The following is a 19075-nucleotide window of genomic DNA, read 5'->3' as shown; positions in this document are numbered from 1 at the left end:
TTCATTTAGGGGCTGATCCCCATATTTGTCACCCAAAAAAAAGACTATGACAAGCAGCGATTTGTATTAGCAATTGAAATCAAATATCATATAAGACACAAGTTTTTCCCTGTGCAGCACATAAGACAAAAAACAAATAAGACAAAGGTCTGATAAGACAAAAAGTAGATAAGCCAACAAAAAGCAGATAAAACAAAAGTCCTAAAGGCAATGATGTTTTTCTGTAGTGGCAGCGATAAAGACAAAGAACAGCATTTGTTTTAAATTAACAAAGACATTAATTTATTTAATGCAAGGCAGTGATTATTAAAGTCAGAACTTATCAAAGTCAGCGATCATATTTACACTGCCCAAGTTAAGTGTAAGACAAATACAAACCAGCATTAAGATGCAGCGATAATATTTTTTAAGTTAAAGACCACTTAACAAGTAGTGGTTAATATTAAAGAGAGTAGTGTTTGAAGCATATAAAGGTAGCAATTCTTGAGCAATGTTTGAAGTATATAAAGGTAGCAATTCTTTTATTAAGATAGTTCGATCTATTAATAATAGAGCAATCCGGATAAAATAAAGAGGTGGGATCTGTCTTAACAAAACATTAAAAAAGGAAATACTTATTAAGATTGCAGTGATTAATAAGGGGGTAAAATGTGTGTAAACAAAATCCAAAGGTGGGATTTGTTGAAATAATAGCTAGTTCGGATCAAATATAAGTATTACTTGTATTGGGCTGGACCCAAACGCATTATGTAACTTGTAATTTGGTCTGGCCCTATAATGGGCGATGTAACTTGTGAATAGGGCTAATCCTATAATGACTAATGTAACTTGTAAATGAGTCTAACCCTATAATGGGCGATGTAAGTTGTGAATAGGGCTAACCCTATAATGACTAATGTAACTTGTAAATGAGTCTAACCCTATAATGGGCATTGTAACTTGTAAATGGAAATAGGGCAGACCCTATCACATGTAACTCGGAATTTATATTGGTCCGACCCTATAGTTGTAACTTGTAATTTTGGGCGCCAAAATTATGAATGTATACAAGGCCGACCTAAGTCAATCTAGGCAGACAAGTCACCTATATATACATATCATTCTTACATCAAATGGACACACTGATCCAGCGAATTGTCTCCAACTATTCTGCAAATTATCTCTGCACATATTCAAGTGAATTCCTTCAGCAAAGCAGTGAATTTATACCTCCAGCAAGTGACCTGATCCAAGGGGCAGCAAACTCACTTTCAGGGACAGCGAAGGTGCTTTTGGGGCAGCAAATCATCTTCTCAGTCAAAACGCTGTCAAGTGGATGATTCAGACCAGCAGATTGCTTTACCTAGTTAGCTAACCATCTACAGCAAGGATATTCAGATAAGTTTGCCCTAGCACTGTCATACTATTGTATGCCCTAGTTTGGATTATACTGTGCTGATATATTGCTTCAAGTGTTGAAGCAAAACTTGTAAGAATCATACTGATTTGGTCTAATACAATCTGAGATTTTGATTGTTGGGTTTTTCACCTCCAAGAGGGAGGTTTTCTCAGGGTACCCTTGTGTTCTATGTGTTATTTGTGTTGATTTTTTGTCATTGCTATCTAAATTTAACAGTCTGATTCTAAAATTAACATGGTATCAGAGCCAAGTTCCTTCTATAAGGCCTAACAGCTTGAAGGAAGAACCTGTACTTCTTCTTGTGCAGATTAGGGCTGAAGAAGTCTACAATGAATCAGAAAGTTCAACAGCAATGTCTGCTTGACAAATTGAAGGCATTGATGGGACGATAGAAAGAATAAGATTTCAGGTGTTCTCATTCCTCTATTCTCAATTGTAGGATCCACTTGGTTTGGAGATTTGCATCTAATTGCCTTATTGTTATTGGTGTCTTATCTAGTGCACAAGGTTCTCTTACTTGTTGACTACTTCATCTGAGGGTGCTTTCATATGTCGGTTTGTGCACTTGTTTTTTAGACCTTAGTATTCCTTTTATTCCTTTAAGAGTTGCATAACTATCTTCCTAGGGTTTGTAACAATCACCCTAGTTCAAGTTTTGTTCGTGTTAAGAGTTTGTTCTAATCCAGTTTGAATTATTGAAGTTAGTATTTGGTTATGCCCTACTCTCTATTTTGAGTATGTTTATCTCTCAACCTATTTGATGTGGTTTTCTATGAATATGTAATGATCCGAATTGATGCATTGATCCAAATACATCCTTGGCACTTAAGATTTCAGCATGTGTATTCAGATATAAAACTAGGAGTATTATGATGGATACAACAGCTAGCACATATAGGAAGATTGAAAGCTGAATAAAATTATAGGAGATTCAGAAATATGGAACTTTAGTTGAAAACATATAGTGTCCTCTAATCATTGGTGTGGTAGGCATGTAAAGGTAAGATGTCTTAATCATCCTATTTAGTATCTATGCCCAATGATGACCCTTCTATCTTCTTCTGATGATAATTGTTGCATAGTTCAGATGCATCATATTCTATCTAAATCTTGAAATGCTTAATAGTCGTGCTGGTGTGTCTCCTAACATCATACGAATTGTAGTCTTTGTTCTATAATAAGGTTGGCATGTAGGACTGGGATTGTATAACACTTGGTTCTCTTCAGCGCTTAATAAAAAGCTCTCATGTTCTTTGTTATACATTTATTATAACCTTGCTCCGCTCTTCTTGTGTAGAGGATTGCCTTTAGCTCTAATGCATTTTCTGTCATGGCTTTCACTATCCTCACAATTCATTGTGATATTATCTCCTCAATTTGAGCATACTACCTATTACATTTTTGAAGTAAGTATTCTCTTGATGATGAAACCTAAAATGAATGAGGTATCTAACTTGTTGAAGTTGGCTTGTGCTCAACTACAATGTGCATCCTTTTGAGTGGTTGATACTCATCTGATTTTATGCATTGGCTGGAAAGAAAATTTGGCTTATATACCTTGCTTATGGATTTTGTAAAATGTTAGATTGTCAAAGTTTTCTGAAGTCATACACTTGCCTTAGTCTTCTGATGTGATATTGCACAGCTAACTCTTTGTTATTCAACTATGGAAAACAATTTTACATTTAAAGAATGTTGTGTAGCTTTACACTATGATTGAAGTTGATCATAGACTGGCAATATCCTCTTGAGCAATCTTGGCATATGTTGTCAATGGTGGAAGTCTAGTCAATAAAGAGATATTTAATCATGTTGATGCTTCTCTTCAAGATATTCTTGATTACCATGCCTTCAAGCTTAAGAGGGAGCTTGGTTTCTTCACTTGAAGGTATGCCATGATTGTGCTATGGGTCCATTTCGTAAAAGTGAAGTAAGAAAAAGATTGGCATTTCTCATCTTTGATTTATGGTAACTTATGTTGGTTGCCTTCCTTGATTGATTCTTATATTATGCATGAGACTTGGTTACCACAATTTTACATTAAGAATCAAGAGGGAGTTCCATATGGAAGTTTTTGAGAAAATATGAAGCTAGATATGTAGCTCATAGTTAGAAGGAAACATTTGTTCTTGCTACTAGATATACTAATATTAGAACCATTACAGCTAATGCTACAGGCTGGAAGTTGGATATAAAGACTATTTTCTTAATGTTGTCTATATTGAATAACTAGAAGGTTATGAGAATCAAATAGAGAATCCCATAAAGAAAAGCTCTTTACAGCCTCAAGCAAACTTCTTGAGCTTGGTATGAGAAGATTGACAAGTATTTGACTAGTTTAGGACCTTGCAAGAATGATGTTGATTCTAACCTTTACTTTAAAAGTATTCAATGGTAAACTGCTAATTTTGTTTCTCATATATATGTGGATGATTTATTTCTAACTGTTGGATGTAAGAAAGAATTAGCCACTGAATTTAGAATGAAGGATCGAGGCCTAATGCATTACTGTCTAGGACTAGAAGTATGGCAAAGATCTTATCCTTAGTCAAGAAAAATATGCCATTGATATGATAGAGTGTAAACCTATGTCTACTCCTATAGAAATTTAGTTTATCTGCAGCTAACTCTGATTTTGCAAATCCATCGAAGTACAGGTAGTTGATTGGATCCTCAATGCATCTAGTTAACACTAGACATAATATTTGTTATGCAGTGAGTGCCCTTCAAGCAGTTCATGAACAATCCTAAGCATGTTCATTTGCGAGAAACAGTTGGCTACGGGATGAAGTATCCAATCAACACTGTCATCACCCTAGAAGGCTACTCAGATTCTGATTGGGCAGGAAGTGTTAGAACACTTCAGGAATTTGCTTCAACTTGAGTTCTGCTCTAATCTCTTGGGTCAGCAGGAATCAGTCCTGAGTTGCATTGAGCACTGCTGAAGCTGAGTACATTGTGAAGCAATGTAGGCTGTTTGGGCAACCTTGGGAACCCTCAGTCATTGATTGTAACAATCAGAATTGTATTGACATGTTTGTTAATCCTGTGTTTCGTGAAGCAGTGCCAAACATGTGAAAAATCATAATCACTATGTTCATGATATGGTACAAAAAGGTGCCATTCAGCTGAATATGTCAACACCGATGAGCAAATTACAGATGTTCTCGCCAAGCCTTGTGTTCGAGTGAAGTTTGTGTGCTTCAGAAAGAGACTTGGAAATTGTGGAGAACACAGCCTTGGCTGAGAGGGAGTCTCAGTCCTAGTGATCCATTAAGTTGCATCTTCCACCCTCTGCGGGCAATGCAAGGCGGAACCACCCTCTGCGAAAAGCAAGGTGGCAGGTTATTCTTCTCAGTAGAGAAGTTTTGAGATGTAAGACCTCTTCTCACCCTCTGCGGGCAATGCAAGGTGGATCCATTCTTTGTGGGCAATGCAAGATGGATATCATGAAAGAAGTTCATGATGTGTATTTATATATTTGTGTGTATTCATTTCTTGCAAGTGTGCATAATAAAGTTTTTGGATCCATCCCTTGTAGGCAATGCAAGATGGATATCATGGAAAGGTCCATGATGATTTGTTATTTGGCTAGAATCCTCCTTAGCTAAGAGGGAGTGTTGAAATAATAGCTAGTTCGGATCAAATATAAGTATTACTTGTATTGGGCTGGACCCAAACGCATTATGTAACTTGTAATTTGGTCTGGTCCTATAATGGGCGATGTAACTTGTGAATAGGGCTAATCCTATAATGACTAATGTAACTTGTAAATGAGTCTAACCCTATAATGGGCGATGTAAGTTGTGAATAGGGCTAACCCTATAATGACTAATGTAACTTGTAAATGAGTCTAACCCTATAATGGGCATTGTAACTTGTAAATGGAAATAGGGCAGACCCTATCACATGTAACTCGGAATTTATATTGGTCCGACCCTATAGTTGTAACTTGTAATTTGGGCGCCAAAATTATGAATGTATACAAGGCCGACCTAAGTCAATCTAGGTGGACAAGTCACCTATATATACATATCATTCTTAATACAGATGCAAAAGCATATGGATTTCAAAGAATCGATGTTGTTCAATTAATCAAGGAGACAAAGCTCCTTTAAATAGAGTTACAAAGACAATGTTTCTAAAAGAAACAATCGTTAACTAGAGGTGAAATTAAAAACAACTTAAATGACCATTAATAACACAAAGAGAAAGATATTATTCTAATACCCTCCCTTAATGGTCATCGTTCTAATTACCAAGAGAAATAATAGAGAAGGTTGCCCCCTTCTTCTCAGAACACGCTGCAACAGAAGACAAGAGCCTGCCACTAACTCTGCCACTTGAGATGAGTCTGCCACCAACCCTCTCAGAAACTACAGAACTTCTGGAGATACAACAACACCAACCATCCAACCTGATGTTGGAGAACTCTTCCTCTTTGTAACTAGAGACACACCAAGAACAGCTGTCACGATTTTGAGGAAAAAATCGGCAAACCCTCCAAACTATTGCAGATGAGCAAGATGCCCGAAAATAGACTGCAAATAAGAGACTAGTGCAGATGTTCGCACAACAACTCTAGGTGCGACTAAAAACAGACTGCAGCAAAGTACAATTTTTGAGGAAAAAATCATAAACCCTCATGATTTTTTTTTTTTTACAGGGACAAAAAATATTTAAAAACCCACAGATAATTTTTTAGGAAAAAAATATTAAAACCCACATATTTTTTCAAGGGAAAAAAATATTAAAACCCATCAGAATTTTTTTTAGGTAAAAATATATTAAAAACCGAAACAAACATCGATGCCCATAAGCCATCTTCACGCTTTTCGAGGCATGAAAAACAAGGTACTGAGAAGATGCTAAGTGCACAAAACCTGACTGCCTTCCAACATAAAGTTGGTCAATGACACCATCTTGCACGTTTCCCAATGCACGAAAAACGAAAAAACTGAGAAGAGGCGCTGTCACAGAATTCAAAAAAAATCGAATCCCAATGCAGAAACAGAGGCAGATGCAGGTACAGACTTCAAAAAATGAAGTACTGTGGGCACAAATTTCAAGAAAAAAAAATTCGGCTAACCCACAAATCTGAAGACAACCCAAAAATCCTTGCAAAAAACCCAGAAAGAATCTGCTGTCGGAATTTGGATCCGTTGGCACGAAAATCGAGGCACCCAAAAAATTCTAACGACAACCCAGTTGAGATCTCGAAAAACCCACCACGAGTCTGTGCTCAGAAAAAAAAATTCGACTGAATCTGGAGGATCAAAACCCTAGCCGAAAATGCAAATTTCCGTCCAAAAATGGCAGAAAAAAATCTGCATGCGAGAAAAAACGCGTCGCGTGGTTGCACGAAATGCAGGAGAGATGGGTCGCGGGAGAGCGCAGAAAATAGTGAGAAAACCCTAGTAGTTGCAACCAAAACGAACTGCCAAAGTAGCAATTTCGAATAAACAAAGAAATTTTTCAAAACAAGGCTCTGATACCATAATACAAATGCAAAAGCATATGGATTTCAAAAAATCAATGTTGTTCAATTAATCAAGGAGACAAAGCTCCTTTTAATAGAGTTACAAAGACGATGTTTCTAAAAGAAACAATCGTTAACTAGAGGTGAAATTAGAAACAACTTAAATGACCATTAATAACACAAAGAGAAAGATATTATTCTAATAATTCTTACATCAAATGGACACACTAATCCAGCGAATTGTCTCCACTATTATGCAAATTATCTCTGCACATGTTCAAGTGAATTCCTTCAGCAAAGCAGTGAATTTATACCTTCAGCAAGTGACCTGATCCAAGGGGCAGCAAACTCACTTTCAGGGACAGCAAAGGAGCTTTTGGGGCAGCAAATCATCTTCTCAGTCAGCACGCTGTCAAGTGGATGATTCAGACCAGCAGATTGCTTTACCTGATTAGCTAACCATCTACAGCAAGGATATTCAGATAAGTTTGCCCTAGCACTGTCATACTGTTATATGCCCTAGTTTGGATTATACTATGCTGATATATTGCTTCAAGTGTTGGAGCAAAACTTGTAAGAATCATACTGATTTGGTCTAATACAATCTGAGATTTTGATTGTTGGGTTTTTCACCTCCAAGAGGGAGGTTTTCCCAGGGTACCCTTGTGTTCTATGTGTTATATGTGTTGATTTTCTGTCATTGCTATCTAAATTTAACAGTCTGATTCTAAAATTAACACGATTAATGAAAAGGTGTATTTCTTATGAAATGGTATGTATTTCAACATAAAGACAAAGATATAAATGACATTTGAAAATCATAGGAAGTGAGTGTATCGAATGATGCAGAAAGAAGATGTGTGAATTTTTTGATTAGATGTGAGAAGAGTGTGTGACTATGTGAAGAAAGATCAAGTATATACATCAGGCATATGTATGAGTCAGAATTGAACGAACATATGAGGCAGATTTGTTCAGACATATGAAACAGATTTAAGCAGACTTTTGAAGCAGATTCAAGCAGATTTATGAAAAAGATTCAAGCAGATTTACGAGGCAAATTCATGTAGACTTAATTGGGAAATTATGAAGCATATTTGAGCAAATCATTGAAAGATTTGCAAGCAGATTTTATGATGACTTATAAGTGTGGAATGTTGAAAATGTAGCTAGGTCATATCCCTTGATTGGGCCGACCTAGCTTGGTAAATTTTAGATGTGGCCTTCGGCCTTAAAATTTATTGTGTAAGTTGTAAATTCAATAGGTCAGGTCCCATTCATATGTAACTTGTAAAGGGTTATTGGTTAGGTCCTAACCTATATAACTTGTGGTTATAAATGGGTCTGACCCCAAAATGTAACTTGTGACCATTGAAGATTGGTCCCGCCTAGGCACATAAAACACTCAGAGGGCAAACACAAATGTAACGTGTGGAAGCATGGACCTATTCATGTAACTTAAACTAAAAGCATTATATTTTGGCGCCAAAGTCCTTAGCCGACTAAGGCAAGATATAATGCTTGTACCTCCTATATAATCAATGGATTGTAATCCATTTTATAGACAATAATGTGCACTTGATCAGCGAATACCACTCTGCTAGCGAATTCAATGTTGAAGTCAGCAAATATTCTCCAAGAGTCAGCTAACACATTCTGAGTGACAGCGAATTCACATTCTTGTAAATCGGCAGACTTCTGATCCAAGAAGCTATCCTCTTGCTGTGCGAACTATATCAGATTGATCTGCCCTAAGGTCTGCCCTACATCTGATTGGAGATTCAGTCAAGTTCAAATCAGAACTTGTGATTCAGATAAGTCAATTCTGTCATGCCCTAGGTGGGCGAATTTGTATTTGATTATCTTCTGACATTAATCTAATCAGATCTGAGATCTTTGGTTGCTGGGTTTTTCCTTCAAGAGGGAGGTTTCCCAGGGTACATGTGTGTTATGCATATGAATTACTTTGCATTCTGATTTTCTGTTCTATACTGCTAATCTGATTGCTAAAATCAACATGGAAGATTGAAGTAAAATAAATATATGAAGATCATTCAAGATCAGAAGTTCTAATCAGATTTGTGAGAAAAGGAGAACAATATCATCCATTGAAGAAATCATAGGTTGGCGCCTATCAAATAAGAGATTGGTGTCTCTTGCTGAGTTGGTGCTCAGTTGTGGGAGTTGGTGCCTGCAAATTCAGAAGTGGGAGTTGGTGCTTCCAGTAGGTTACTGCTTACAAATCCAGAAGTGGGAGTTGGTGCTTCCAGTGGGTTGGTGCTCACAAACAAAGTTAGGGGTTGGTGCCTACAAACATTGTAAAAGAATAAATATAAAAACATTAATTTGTCATGGTTTTCCCCATTAGGATTTCCACGTATATCTTGTCTTCTATTTATGATGCTTGGTAGTTAGATCTCATGTGAATGATAATATACAATGAATATGTTTATGAGATAAGTTATATGCTTATGATTAAAGTTGAAAAAGTAAAAGTTTGTTAATATACTGATGCACACACCCCCCCCCCCCACCTCTCAGTATATTTGTGTGCTCTTCCAGAAAAATCTTGAATCATAAATGGTCTTTGTGCTCCCATGTTAAGGTGGGCGGGCAAGAATTATATAGTCAATAGATTTTAGATGTGGTATAGGTATTGTAGTTATCCTTATGGACCCCTATTCATAGGGCATGCAGCTAATCTAGTTTTATTTGCTCAATCTTATTAGGTGTGCGGCTCCCTTATGCCTAAATTACCAATCAAAAAGAAGAAAAAACAAAAAAAACTTAACAAATTTAAAAATAAGTAACTGAATAGAAATCAAAATCACACTGTAACAAGATAGTAACAACAAAGAAACCAAATCCAGCATTAAGACGTAAGGCAGAAGATAAGCTCAAACATGAATAGGAGCACAATAAAATCATACTAGTAAAATCAAGATTGAAACTTAATCCTGTCCGTTAGGCTGGAGTCTAACACTAAGGTGAGAATTTTATTGCCACAATGGCCCAGGTTTACAAATCAGCAGGCATGCCAAGTTTAATATGGCAGAGGACATGACTTTCTTTGAGTTAGGAATCTAGAGGGGTGGAATCTATGAATCCACAGTTGTTTGTAGAAATGTTCAATCCAAATAGGTGCTTTACTATAATACCATTGTCTACAGGTACATAGCAAGATACCGGTTAATTGTTAGTTGAAGCAGATTTTAAATGAATAAAGAGTATTTTGTAGGCTTCTACCATCAATAAACTTTCAAAGAATCATCCATCTGTAAAAAATACTAAGAAATTCATTGTCACTGTACAATTATAAATGTGAGAAACTGAAATATATATGTTTGCAACATTGAAATGTTCCATCAAACAAATACTTGGCGAGAAGTTCACAGAGAAATGTTTGCAATAAGGAAATATTAAGTTATCTCCTTAAAGATGTCTGATTTGCCACTTTTGACATAACATTTGCCCTATTTCTTAGCCCAAAACATTTTCAAGAAACTGGTAACACACTACCAGTATCAAAAGGACTAAACTAGAGTTATGGAATAAAAAAAAACAATGATCCAAAACCATGAAGAATGGTAGATATTTCCAAGAATATATGCAAACATAGATGCGCTACTCGCCAAAAACTCGGCGAGTTTTCCGGGTGAGTAATAACGCCATTGACTCGCCACCAAAACTCGCCAAGTTTTTGGCGAGTTTTCGGCGATTACTCAGCGAGTCTGTTTAAAAGAGGCCCAAACACATCAAAAAAATTAAAAATTATCAAATTTATTTTTTTCAAGTCAGTCTCATTCTCTTCATCACAATATATACATGAAATATAACATTTAAGTAATACTTTAAGTTATATTTCATGTATGTATTGGTAGGATGTTTGAGAGTGGTTTCAAATCTCTAGGAGTTATAATGCAAATTATAGGTTTTAGAAGATCTTTTAAATTTTCAAACTTGGTCAAATTTCAATAATCAATAGGCTCCTATCAGCATTCTCTCGCTCTCTATCTCACTCACTTTATCTACCCCAAATTTTAGACCTATCTATCTACCTATCACTCTTCCTCTATCCCCTCTCTACCACTCTCTACTCTCTCCCTCAAGATCTGGACCTATCTCTCCACCCCTCACTCTCTCACTCTCAGACCCCCGCGAGGGGTGCTACCCTCAACCTCATTTGGCGAGGTGGAGGAGCCACATAGGACTCCTAGGACGAGACCCTCTAGTTCTATCTCTCCCCTAGTTTTCACTAAGCTGGGAAGAGGAAGATGTAAAATGTTTTGATGTAATATTTACTTTTAGTTTTACAAAAACAATTTGCTATTTCATTTTGCTTCAGTCTGTCAACCATCAGCATTCCACAAGAGGATGCCATTTTGTACCTTATTTGTATTTGAATCAATCAAATATATTTAGACTCAGCTTGTTTCTTTTGTGTACTCATTTGTTGTTGACTCATTGCATGCATCTCCTCATTGAGTTTTGCAAAAAAAATGCATTTCTAATTACATTTAAGCAATTTTTTAAGGTGCCGAGTTTTTGCTGAGTTTTTTTTGTGCCTTGGCAAGTTTTTGTTTTTAGCGAGTAGTTCAGCTATGTATGCAAATATTTATGCATACATGTATTCATTGATGAAGACCAAACATATTATCAAAATGTAAGGCATCTACAGGAGAAATGAGAAATGGATGAAAACAGAATGAAGATTCAAGAAAAGCAACTTAATTTGACCTAACATAAAAGTTAAAACTAACAATATGCATAGGAGAATTGATTATACATTATGTACTCCAAAACATAGAATCAGTTCTAGGTTTTAGGCCAGCCTACATTTGCCCTTCATAAGCCTCAGTGTAGCATGTGTTACTATTTACCAATCTTGGTCAACTCTGTATATTTGCCAGCAGACTGGCATAACGATTGGACAAAAACCAAACATAGTTTGGCAATTTGTAAGACATTGAGTATAGAAATGCAAGGCAGAAATCTTAATGCATATATTAACCTTGAAAATGATGACTATTTCTGTACCTTGAAACATCTTGCCATTTATTTCAACTTCATAAGACTCCATAACTTCTTGGATTGCTGCACCAACATCACATAAACGAACATCGATGCCAGCTTCCTGAATTTAAAAAAAAAAAAGCAAAATATTACACGATATATAAAAATTAACTCAATATTATAATTTGCAGAGAAAGTTGTTTGTGTGCTGTGTAAGTCCCCTGCCCTGTAAATATTACTCACATGCATGAGAGAAAGATAGAAGAAATGACTGATGGAACATTGATCATTCTGAATGATATGACTATCACTGCAGGGAGTCCTAAAAAATCCCACAGAACAAGAACATCAAAATATTTTGAGATCCTTAAGAATTTATATTTGATGATATACTTAATAAACACTTAACATCACAAGTGTAAGATATAAATTACTCTTTCAGCCAATAAAAAGTGTGGTACAGCAGTTAAAGTTTTCGTCCTAAAAACTATGCGCAACCTAAAAACAAAATTGAAGCTCAACACATGAAGTCTCCATTTCACCCAATACTGCACCGGTGTACAACAGATAAAGTCATCATTATAATTGTGCATAATTGATCCCAAAAATTTGTGCTCAATACATAACAATTATTTAATTGCAAAAGAATACTGTGTTCAAGGACTCCCCACATCAATGTGTATGAAATAAACTGCATTTAGTTGTAACTTTGTTCTATTTATGACAAATTTGCAAGTGAAGAATTATCATAACCAGATTAGATTCCTTGGCATGCCCCTACATTCCAATAACACCATACAATATACAAGGAAGAATTATCACAACATCAAGATTGGCCATATATTGGGCAACACATTAACCCTATCGTAGGCCCATCAACACAAGACAGCTATAATTCAATACATATCACTAATGACTAAACCATTGAAGAACACATTAAAAAACAAGAAAGATGCATCCAATCTAGCTCAAAAGAAAACATAATAGACAGCACAACCAATATGCCATAAAATTTGCCAAACTCTTGTAAACATATAAAGAAAGCCAACATACAATATTTTTAAGTATTTTACGAGTTACTAGAAAACATAGTTTAGTGAAAATTTTGAAAATGAGGTTACTACAGAGAGGCACATAGTATATTTAATATTATTGATAATATAAATAAAATTTGTATTGCACCATAGTATATTACAAATACTTGTTGTCACAAATAAATAAATAAGATTATTAGGGTTGTCCCATTAATGAGTTAATTGCTCATAAATATTGTATAAAAAATGAAAAATGGAAAGCCCAAGAGGAAGGGAGAAATTTGAACTTTGATGGTGAACCATAAGGAAATACCCATCCAGCAGGTGCTGGTTATGTTTTTCGTGAACCTCATGGTGCTTTTGCATTTGGGGGAGCTTGGTAATTGGGCCATAAAACTAATAACAAAGCGGAGCGGGAAGCACTTCTAGCAGATTTGAAAGTTGTGTATACTGTCTGAATCTAGTTGTGAAGGGAGATTTACTACTTGTGGTAAATGCTTTGAAAAAAAAAAATTGCCCTAAATGGAAACATAGAGCCATACTGTAAGAAATTTGATCTGGAAAAATAAATGAGAGAGTTAAAGTGGTTCACAGCTATCAGGAGCAGAACTGGGAGTGTAGTTGACTTTTTGACAAAAGAGGTATAGAACTACCTAATTTCTCATTTCAGGACATTAATGAATGGCAAGATCTTCCATAAATTATTAGTGATGACCAGCCACTATGATTGATTGCCCTCATTATATTATGTCGTAGGCTTACTATTATGGATGTCTAACCCTGATAGGTGTTGGATGGCAAATGGTGAGTGGTTTTAGTCTTTCACATGTCAAGGACAAGGGAGGCCTCAAGATCGTCATAGCATTATGTAAAGGAATGAATGTTTAGACTCATTTGTTAGGCATGTGGACTCTCTAAGCAGTGCTTTTGTGTTTTTCTAGTATCTGCAATTTCCCTTGGAACTTTTTTTGGGGAGCTCCTATTTATGTATTGTGACTTTTCAGTAGTGTTGTTATCATGGCCAAGCGCGGTGGTTCTTGGGACCCAATATGCCAAGGGCATGTCTCAAATCACAGATTAAAAATATTTGAATTGCTCTAGTGCAACCAACCTAAAAGATTATTGAGCTATTCTAGGTAGCAGCAGCATATAAGATTATAGGCAGATGCAAACATGTGCTTCAATTTTAGAGGATTTTAAAGCCAAGTTATTGACAGCTCTCTAGGGAGCAGATGCGAGGGATGCCTAGAGGAGGAGAAATTGCACAAGGGCAAAGCATAGGTAAAGGATGCTTGCATCCCCTTTGGGCACATGGTACAAGGCTTGTTAAGGAGAGCAGGTCCAATGTGGAGTTTTTGGGACCACATGAGGAGGTTCACGAGTTGATAAAACAAGTTTGTACCCTAACAAATTTTTGCCAACATATGGTCAGTTTAAATTTGGTGGTGTCATAATATAAAGGAATGCTAGATGTGTAAAGTAGCTATACAATTCCATTGCTAGAGCATGACAAACTAGTACGCTCAATTAGGTGAGAAAAGGTTATATGACCATTTGAAAATTGCTCTGTCAAGCTTTGGTATAGTCTATTGGAGTTTGTCACAGCTTCCTCTATGGTTATTTTTTGATATAATGTCTTCCATTGGTCGAGGGTTGGTGGATAAATATTATGGCTTAATGTTAAGGTTATCTATATTAATTTTGTTCCACTGTCTGTGGAAGCCTGCTCCACCCTTTATACAATAGTCTATGCAGGTGCCTAGTTTTATATATTGTATTGAGTACTTTTAGTTGCAAGTTTGGTATCCCTTTGTAGATTCCCAATATATTCATCTAAAAGAAAAATAATTAGGAGGTCATATTAGATAGATTTAAATAATACTTTTTTTCTATTATAATTTTCGTGTTGGGGGTTGTTAAGTTGGAACAACACCAACATAAAAATTAGAAGAGGTAAGTAGGATGTTAACCTTAAAAATGGGATGTGCATCCTCAAAAGTAGAAGCATAACAGACACTTTGTAATGTTAAAATATCTCTTTTTTCAATGATACAAGGTTAGTATATTCTTATTGATACATTTTAAATAATGATGGTATCCAAACAATAGATGATTTATGAGAAACTAAGAAAAAATACTTTAGGAGTCTATGCAGACTGATTAGAATTGTTGCCTCGGTGTGCAGGTGATAATGTTTTGTGAAATAAAGCAAAAGGATGGTGTATTCAGGTATGTTTGGTTTGATATTTTCAATCATTGATGCACATTATGTAAGCCTCATTCACCAAACATTATTTGCCATAATTCTCACATATATTTATTAAAATCCCTTTAGACATATGTCCTTATTTTAGACATACACTTTTAATTCAACTCCAGTTTTTGTGAAATTTTATTTTCTAGAAATGGGAAAATAAGATCTTCAGAATCATGAATAATAGTATGGGGTCTGGATGAGTGAAACTAGTCCAAAAGAGACATGAATCAAAGGCACATGAACATGCTATTGTTAAACCATATTGTGTTGTTGTATGTAGCTAGGTCGGAGCCCTTCTAGGGCCGACCTAGCACACCTAGCATGTGTATTGGGCCTGGCGGCCTTAAAAGACATAAATGTTTTTCTATTAATCATGCCCTAAGTGGGCAGCATATGTAACTTGTATGATTTGTATCTTAATTGTGACCTATTCCTCTTGGCGCCAATATTAACAAGGCCGACCTAAGGCAAATTGGAAGGCTAGTGTCACATATATATATGTAATGTCAACCTCATTGCAATTACATACATTCAGCAACTACATTCCTATTTCGGTATCCTACAGCAAAGTATCTCTGTGATCAGCGAATTATATTCAGAAGACAGCGAATCATTATTAGAAGTCAGCGAACATTAGTAGATGCACAGCGAACATCTTTGAAAGCACAGCGAACCCTTTTGAAGGACCGCAAACTGGTCTAAAGGGGCAGCGAACATCATCTGAGGGTCAGCAAACATCATCCGAGTGGCAGCAATCATCATTCCTGTGACAGCGAACTAACCTTGAAGACAGTAACTTCAATCTGTAATCTTTCTTGTGACAGCAACATCTGTACTTCAGATAAGTTCATCATTGCAGTCTGCCCTAGGTTACTGTGCATAGTTTGTTGATAGCTTCAAGTATTGAAGCTCATTGTAAAGATACATTTGGTTATTGCCTAATAATGATCTGAGATTTGTTGCTGGGTTTTTCACCTCCAAGAGGGAGGTTTTCCCAAGGTATATTGGTGTTTATTGTGCACATTATCTTGTTTTCTGTCATTGCTATCTAACAGCTACAGTCTGATCCTAAAACTAACATGTTGCAGATCTAAGGCATGAAGAAGAGTATTCCATGAGATAACAACAAGAAGTACAGTGGAAGGGGCAAGTTGGAGAACCAAGACTTTATATTACCAATTATTTAGCAACTATATTGCATAGTTTCAAACCTAAGGAAAAGCACATCACTTTTTAAAAGTGCAAGTAAAGCTGCATAAATAATTTATATTGTTTTAATTTCATATATATTTAGAATTTAGTTATTTTGGAACATTTAACAAGGAACTTTATAATTTTCATATAATTTAGACCTGAGTTACTGGGTTGTCCCCTTACGGAATTTAGTTATTTTAGAACATTTAACAAGGGACTTTATACTTTTCATATGGTTTAGACCTGAGTCCCTTAAGGGTCCCAGTCCCTTGCCCAACCAGGCCAAGCTCTTGAGCAGTGACGAGAGCAGACAGGGAGCACCCAAGGCAACGACAAGGCTGGGTGCTCTGGCAGGTGGAAAAAAATAAAACACCAAAAATAAAATTTAGAAAGCTTCTTTAAACATTAAAACATTTAAGAAAACTAAAAAAAGCACCTAAAACGTGCCCCTTATGTTTGTTGTTTGACAAACACAAGCCAATTTCACACACTCATTCTTGTTATGCCATTTTTGCATTTTGAAAGACAGCTGGTTTTTTTCAAAGAACAATTGCAAAGTGTCAAGTGCATGAATACAGCTTGCAAAAAGATCTACTCAATTGTATGTACTTTTTAAAAGATTTGCATATATATATAATACAGTCATACCTAGCCGTACGGTACCAAAGGAAAAAAAAATTGACTTACCAACATACCAGAAACACATACCCATACCCAACCCCGTCCTACCAAAACTGGCAATTAGGTTTAGACTATAAAAGTTGCTCAAATGCTTCTTAGCATGCTTGAGGGAATTAATTTGAATATATATTTCTGGATCCAGTAAACAAAATACAATATAATTTTGTCCACTGGAAAAAAATATATATGTTAAACATCTCCCAGAATGGCTTCAATCTAGCTCTCACAATTTGTGAGAAACAATTGTATTTCCACATTAGCTTCATTAAAATTCCTCATTCTAAACCTGCAAATTAAAACATTTTTGAAGGGACACACTATTGGTGGAATCTGACATCCTTACAAGTTGTTTTTGATTCAAGGATGGCAAGTTCAATCCGATTAAAGAAACAAACTCCAAATAAACTATGGTTGCTACCTTTGCTGAACATACAAAGACCATACAGAACCATCTCAATCAACTTGGACAAGTGAGTTGAGAGCCAAATGAGGATGAAGGGCGATTTCCAACCTTGTGTTTGTTGCTAGCTCAAAGATTGGACTTGTTTTAGTAGCATTTAGTTCAAAAGAAGCTTGTTCAATAAGGACCAAACCAATTGAAGACCAATTTTGTAGCCAATTTCACTTGATGATGTCGTTCAACTACAAGTTCAGTGAGGCCATTCTTGTTAGTGCTAGTTGAAAATAGTTGAGTGTATCCCTATTCTTACAACTATTCATGAACTCAATCATATGCTGAGTTAATTATAAAATCGTATGTCACAGTAATATCAATTCTTGTTAGTGCTTGTTGCAAATAGTTGAGTGTATCCCCAATCTAACAACTATTCATGAACACAATCATATACTGAGTTAATTATAAAATGTACCATCAGTGGACTTATACAAAACATCATGATATTAAAACTAGAGTGTCCTTTACTATGAGAAGCCCTCTCAATCACCAGAACTAAAAACACTTTAACCACTCTTGTGGCCAGTCGATTCAAATGACATCAAATTGTATCTATAGACTCTCAATCTTTCATAACACTGGTCATCAGCTTGACCACCTTTCCAATTTTTATTTGATTATAACAGTACAATCCACCTAAGAGTAGAACCAACACCATGACAACTTTTCTTCGATGGGAACTGATACCCAATGATAAAATTCCTCATGCATAGTCTCAAATATTTCATAACTCGCTGTAACTTTTTCCTGTGAATTTCTGATTTGACTATGACAACATTGAATATTTTTGGATTAGGCCCAACAAGCAATGCTAATATATCTAGGTTCAATCTCTGCCCCTTTGATACTATATATCTGTTTAGGTCTTGTCCCAAGTTTATATGCATCTTGGAAAATGCTTTGTGTTGAATCTCTTTATATTGAAAACAAAAAGATGGCTCTCACCTTGAACATCATATTTCCTTCAAATTCTTTGGAAAGTTTGAAAACCATCTCTCTATTGTTGGTCATCCACACTCACCTCCTCACTGCCTTTCAGTTCCTTAACAAAGGTATCAAATTTTAGATGCACTCAGCATCAACTCCTTGTAGACAGATCTATTTAGTATCTTGTTCCAATGTGTATATATACAAACTTTGAATTCCAAGTAACACACTAGGAGTTATGACTCCGACAAGTAAAAATACAAAATTAAATCTCCAACAAAAAATTTCTGTTTTATAATAAGCTTGCCTTTATTTGACTATGCATTTCAAATTCCAAGAAAGACATTATTACCAAAAGTGGTGACTCTTCAATTCTCACCAAGAACCCTAATTTACTATTTTTGGTAATTAGTTTATTTCTTGTATTGTAAAACTATACAATAGATAGGTTCAAGCATATTATCATAGTATAAGGCACATGTCTCTTCTATAGAATTTGCCCATTTTGTACAAATCTATTTCAATCAGGACGTGTCCTATGCAAAATTGGACTAGTACCCTATAGGGGAAGTCTCGGGGATGGAGGGACAGGTAGGAAATGTTCCCCCACCCATCCCCAAATATACAAAAATAATTA

The 19075-nt window shown here is 35.7% G+C and overlaps 1 protein-coding gene across 2 annotated transcripts in view; it reads right to left on the bottom strand.

The window, feature by feature from the left end:
- The window catches only part of LOC131079877 (methionine aminopeptidase 2B), a 63045-nt gene that overhangs the window by 9311 nt on the left and 34659 nt on the right, over positions 1-19075 (bottom strand). For both annotated transcript variants that reach the window (XM_058017918.2, XM_058017917.2), the window contains exon 9: positions 11916-12012. In XM_058017918.2, coding sequence (XP_057873901.2) covers positions 11916-12012 — 97 coding nt within the window. The remainder of the gene's footprint in view (positions 1-11915; positions 12013-19075) is intronic.

This window comes from Cryptomeria japonica, chromosome 10 (genome assembly GCF_030272615.1).
Source record: "Cryptomeria japonica chromosome 10, Sugi_1.0, whole genome shotgun sequence".
In the NCBI taxonomy this organism is placed as follows: Eukaryota; Viridiplantae; Streptophyta; class Pinopsida; order Cupressales; family Cupressaceae; genus Cryptomeria; species Cryptomeria japonica.
This window is presented reverse-complemented; position numbering and strand designations above follow the sequence as displayed.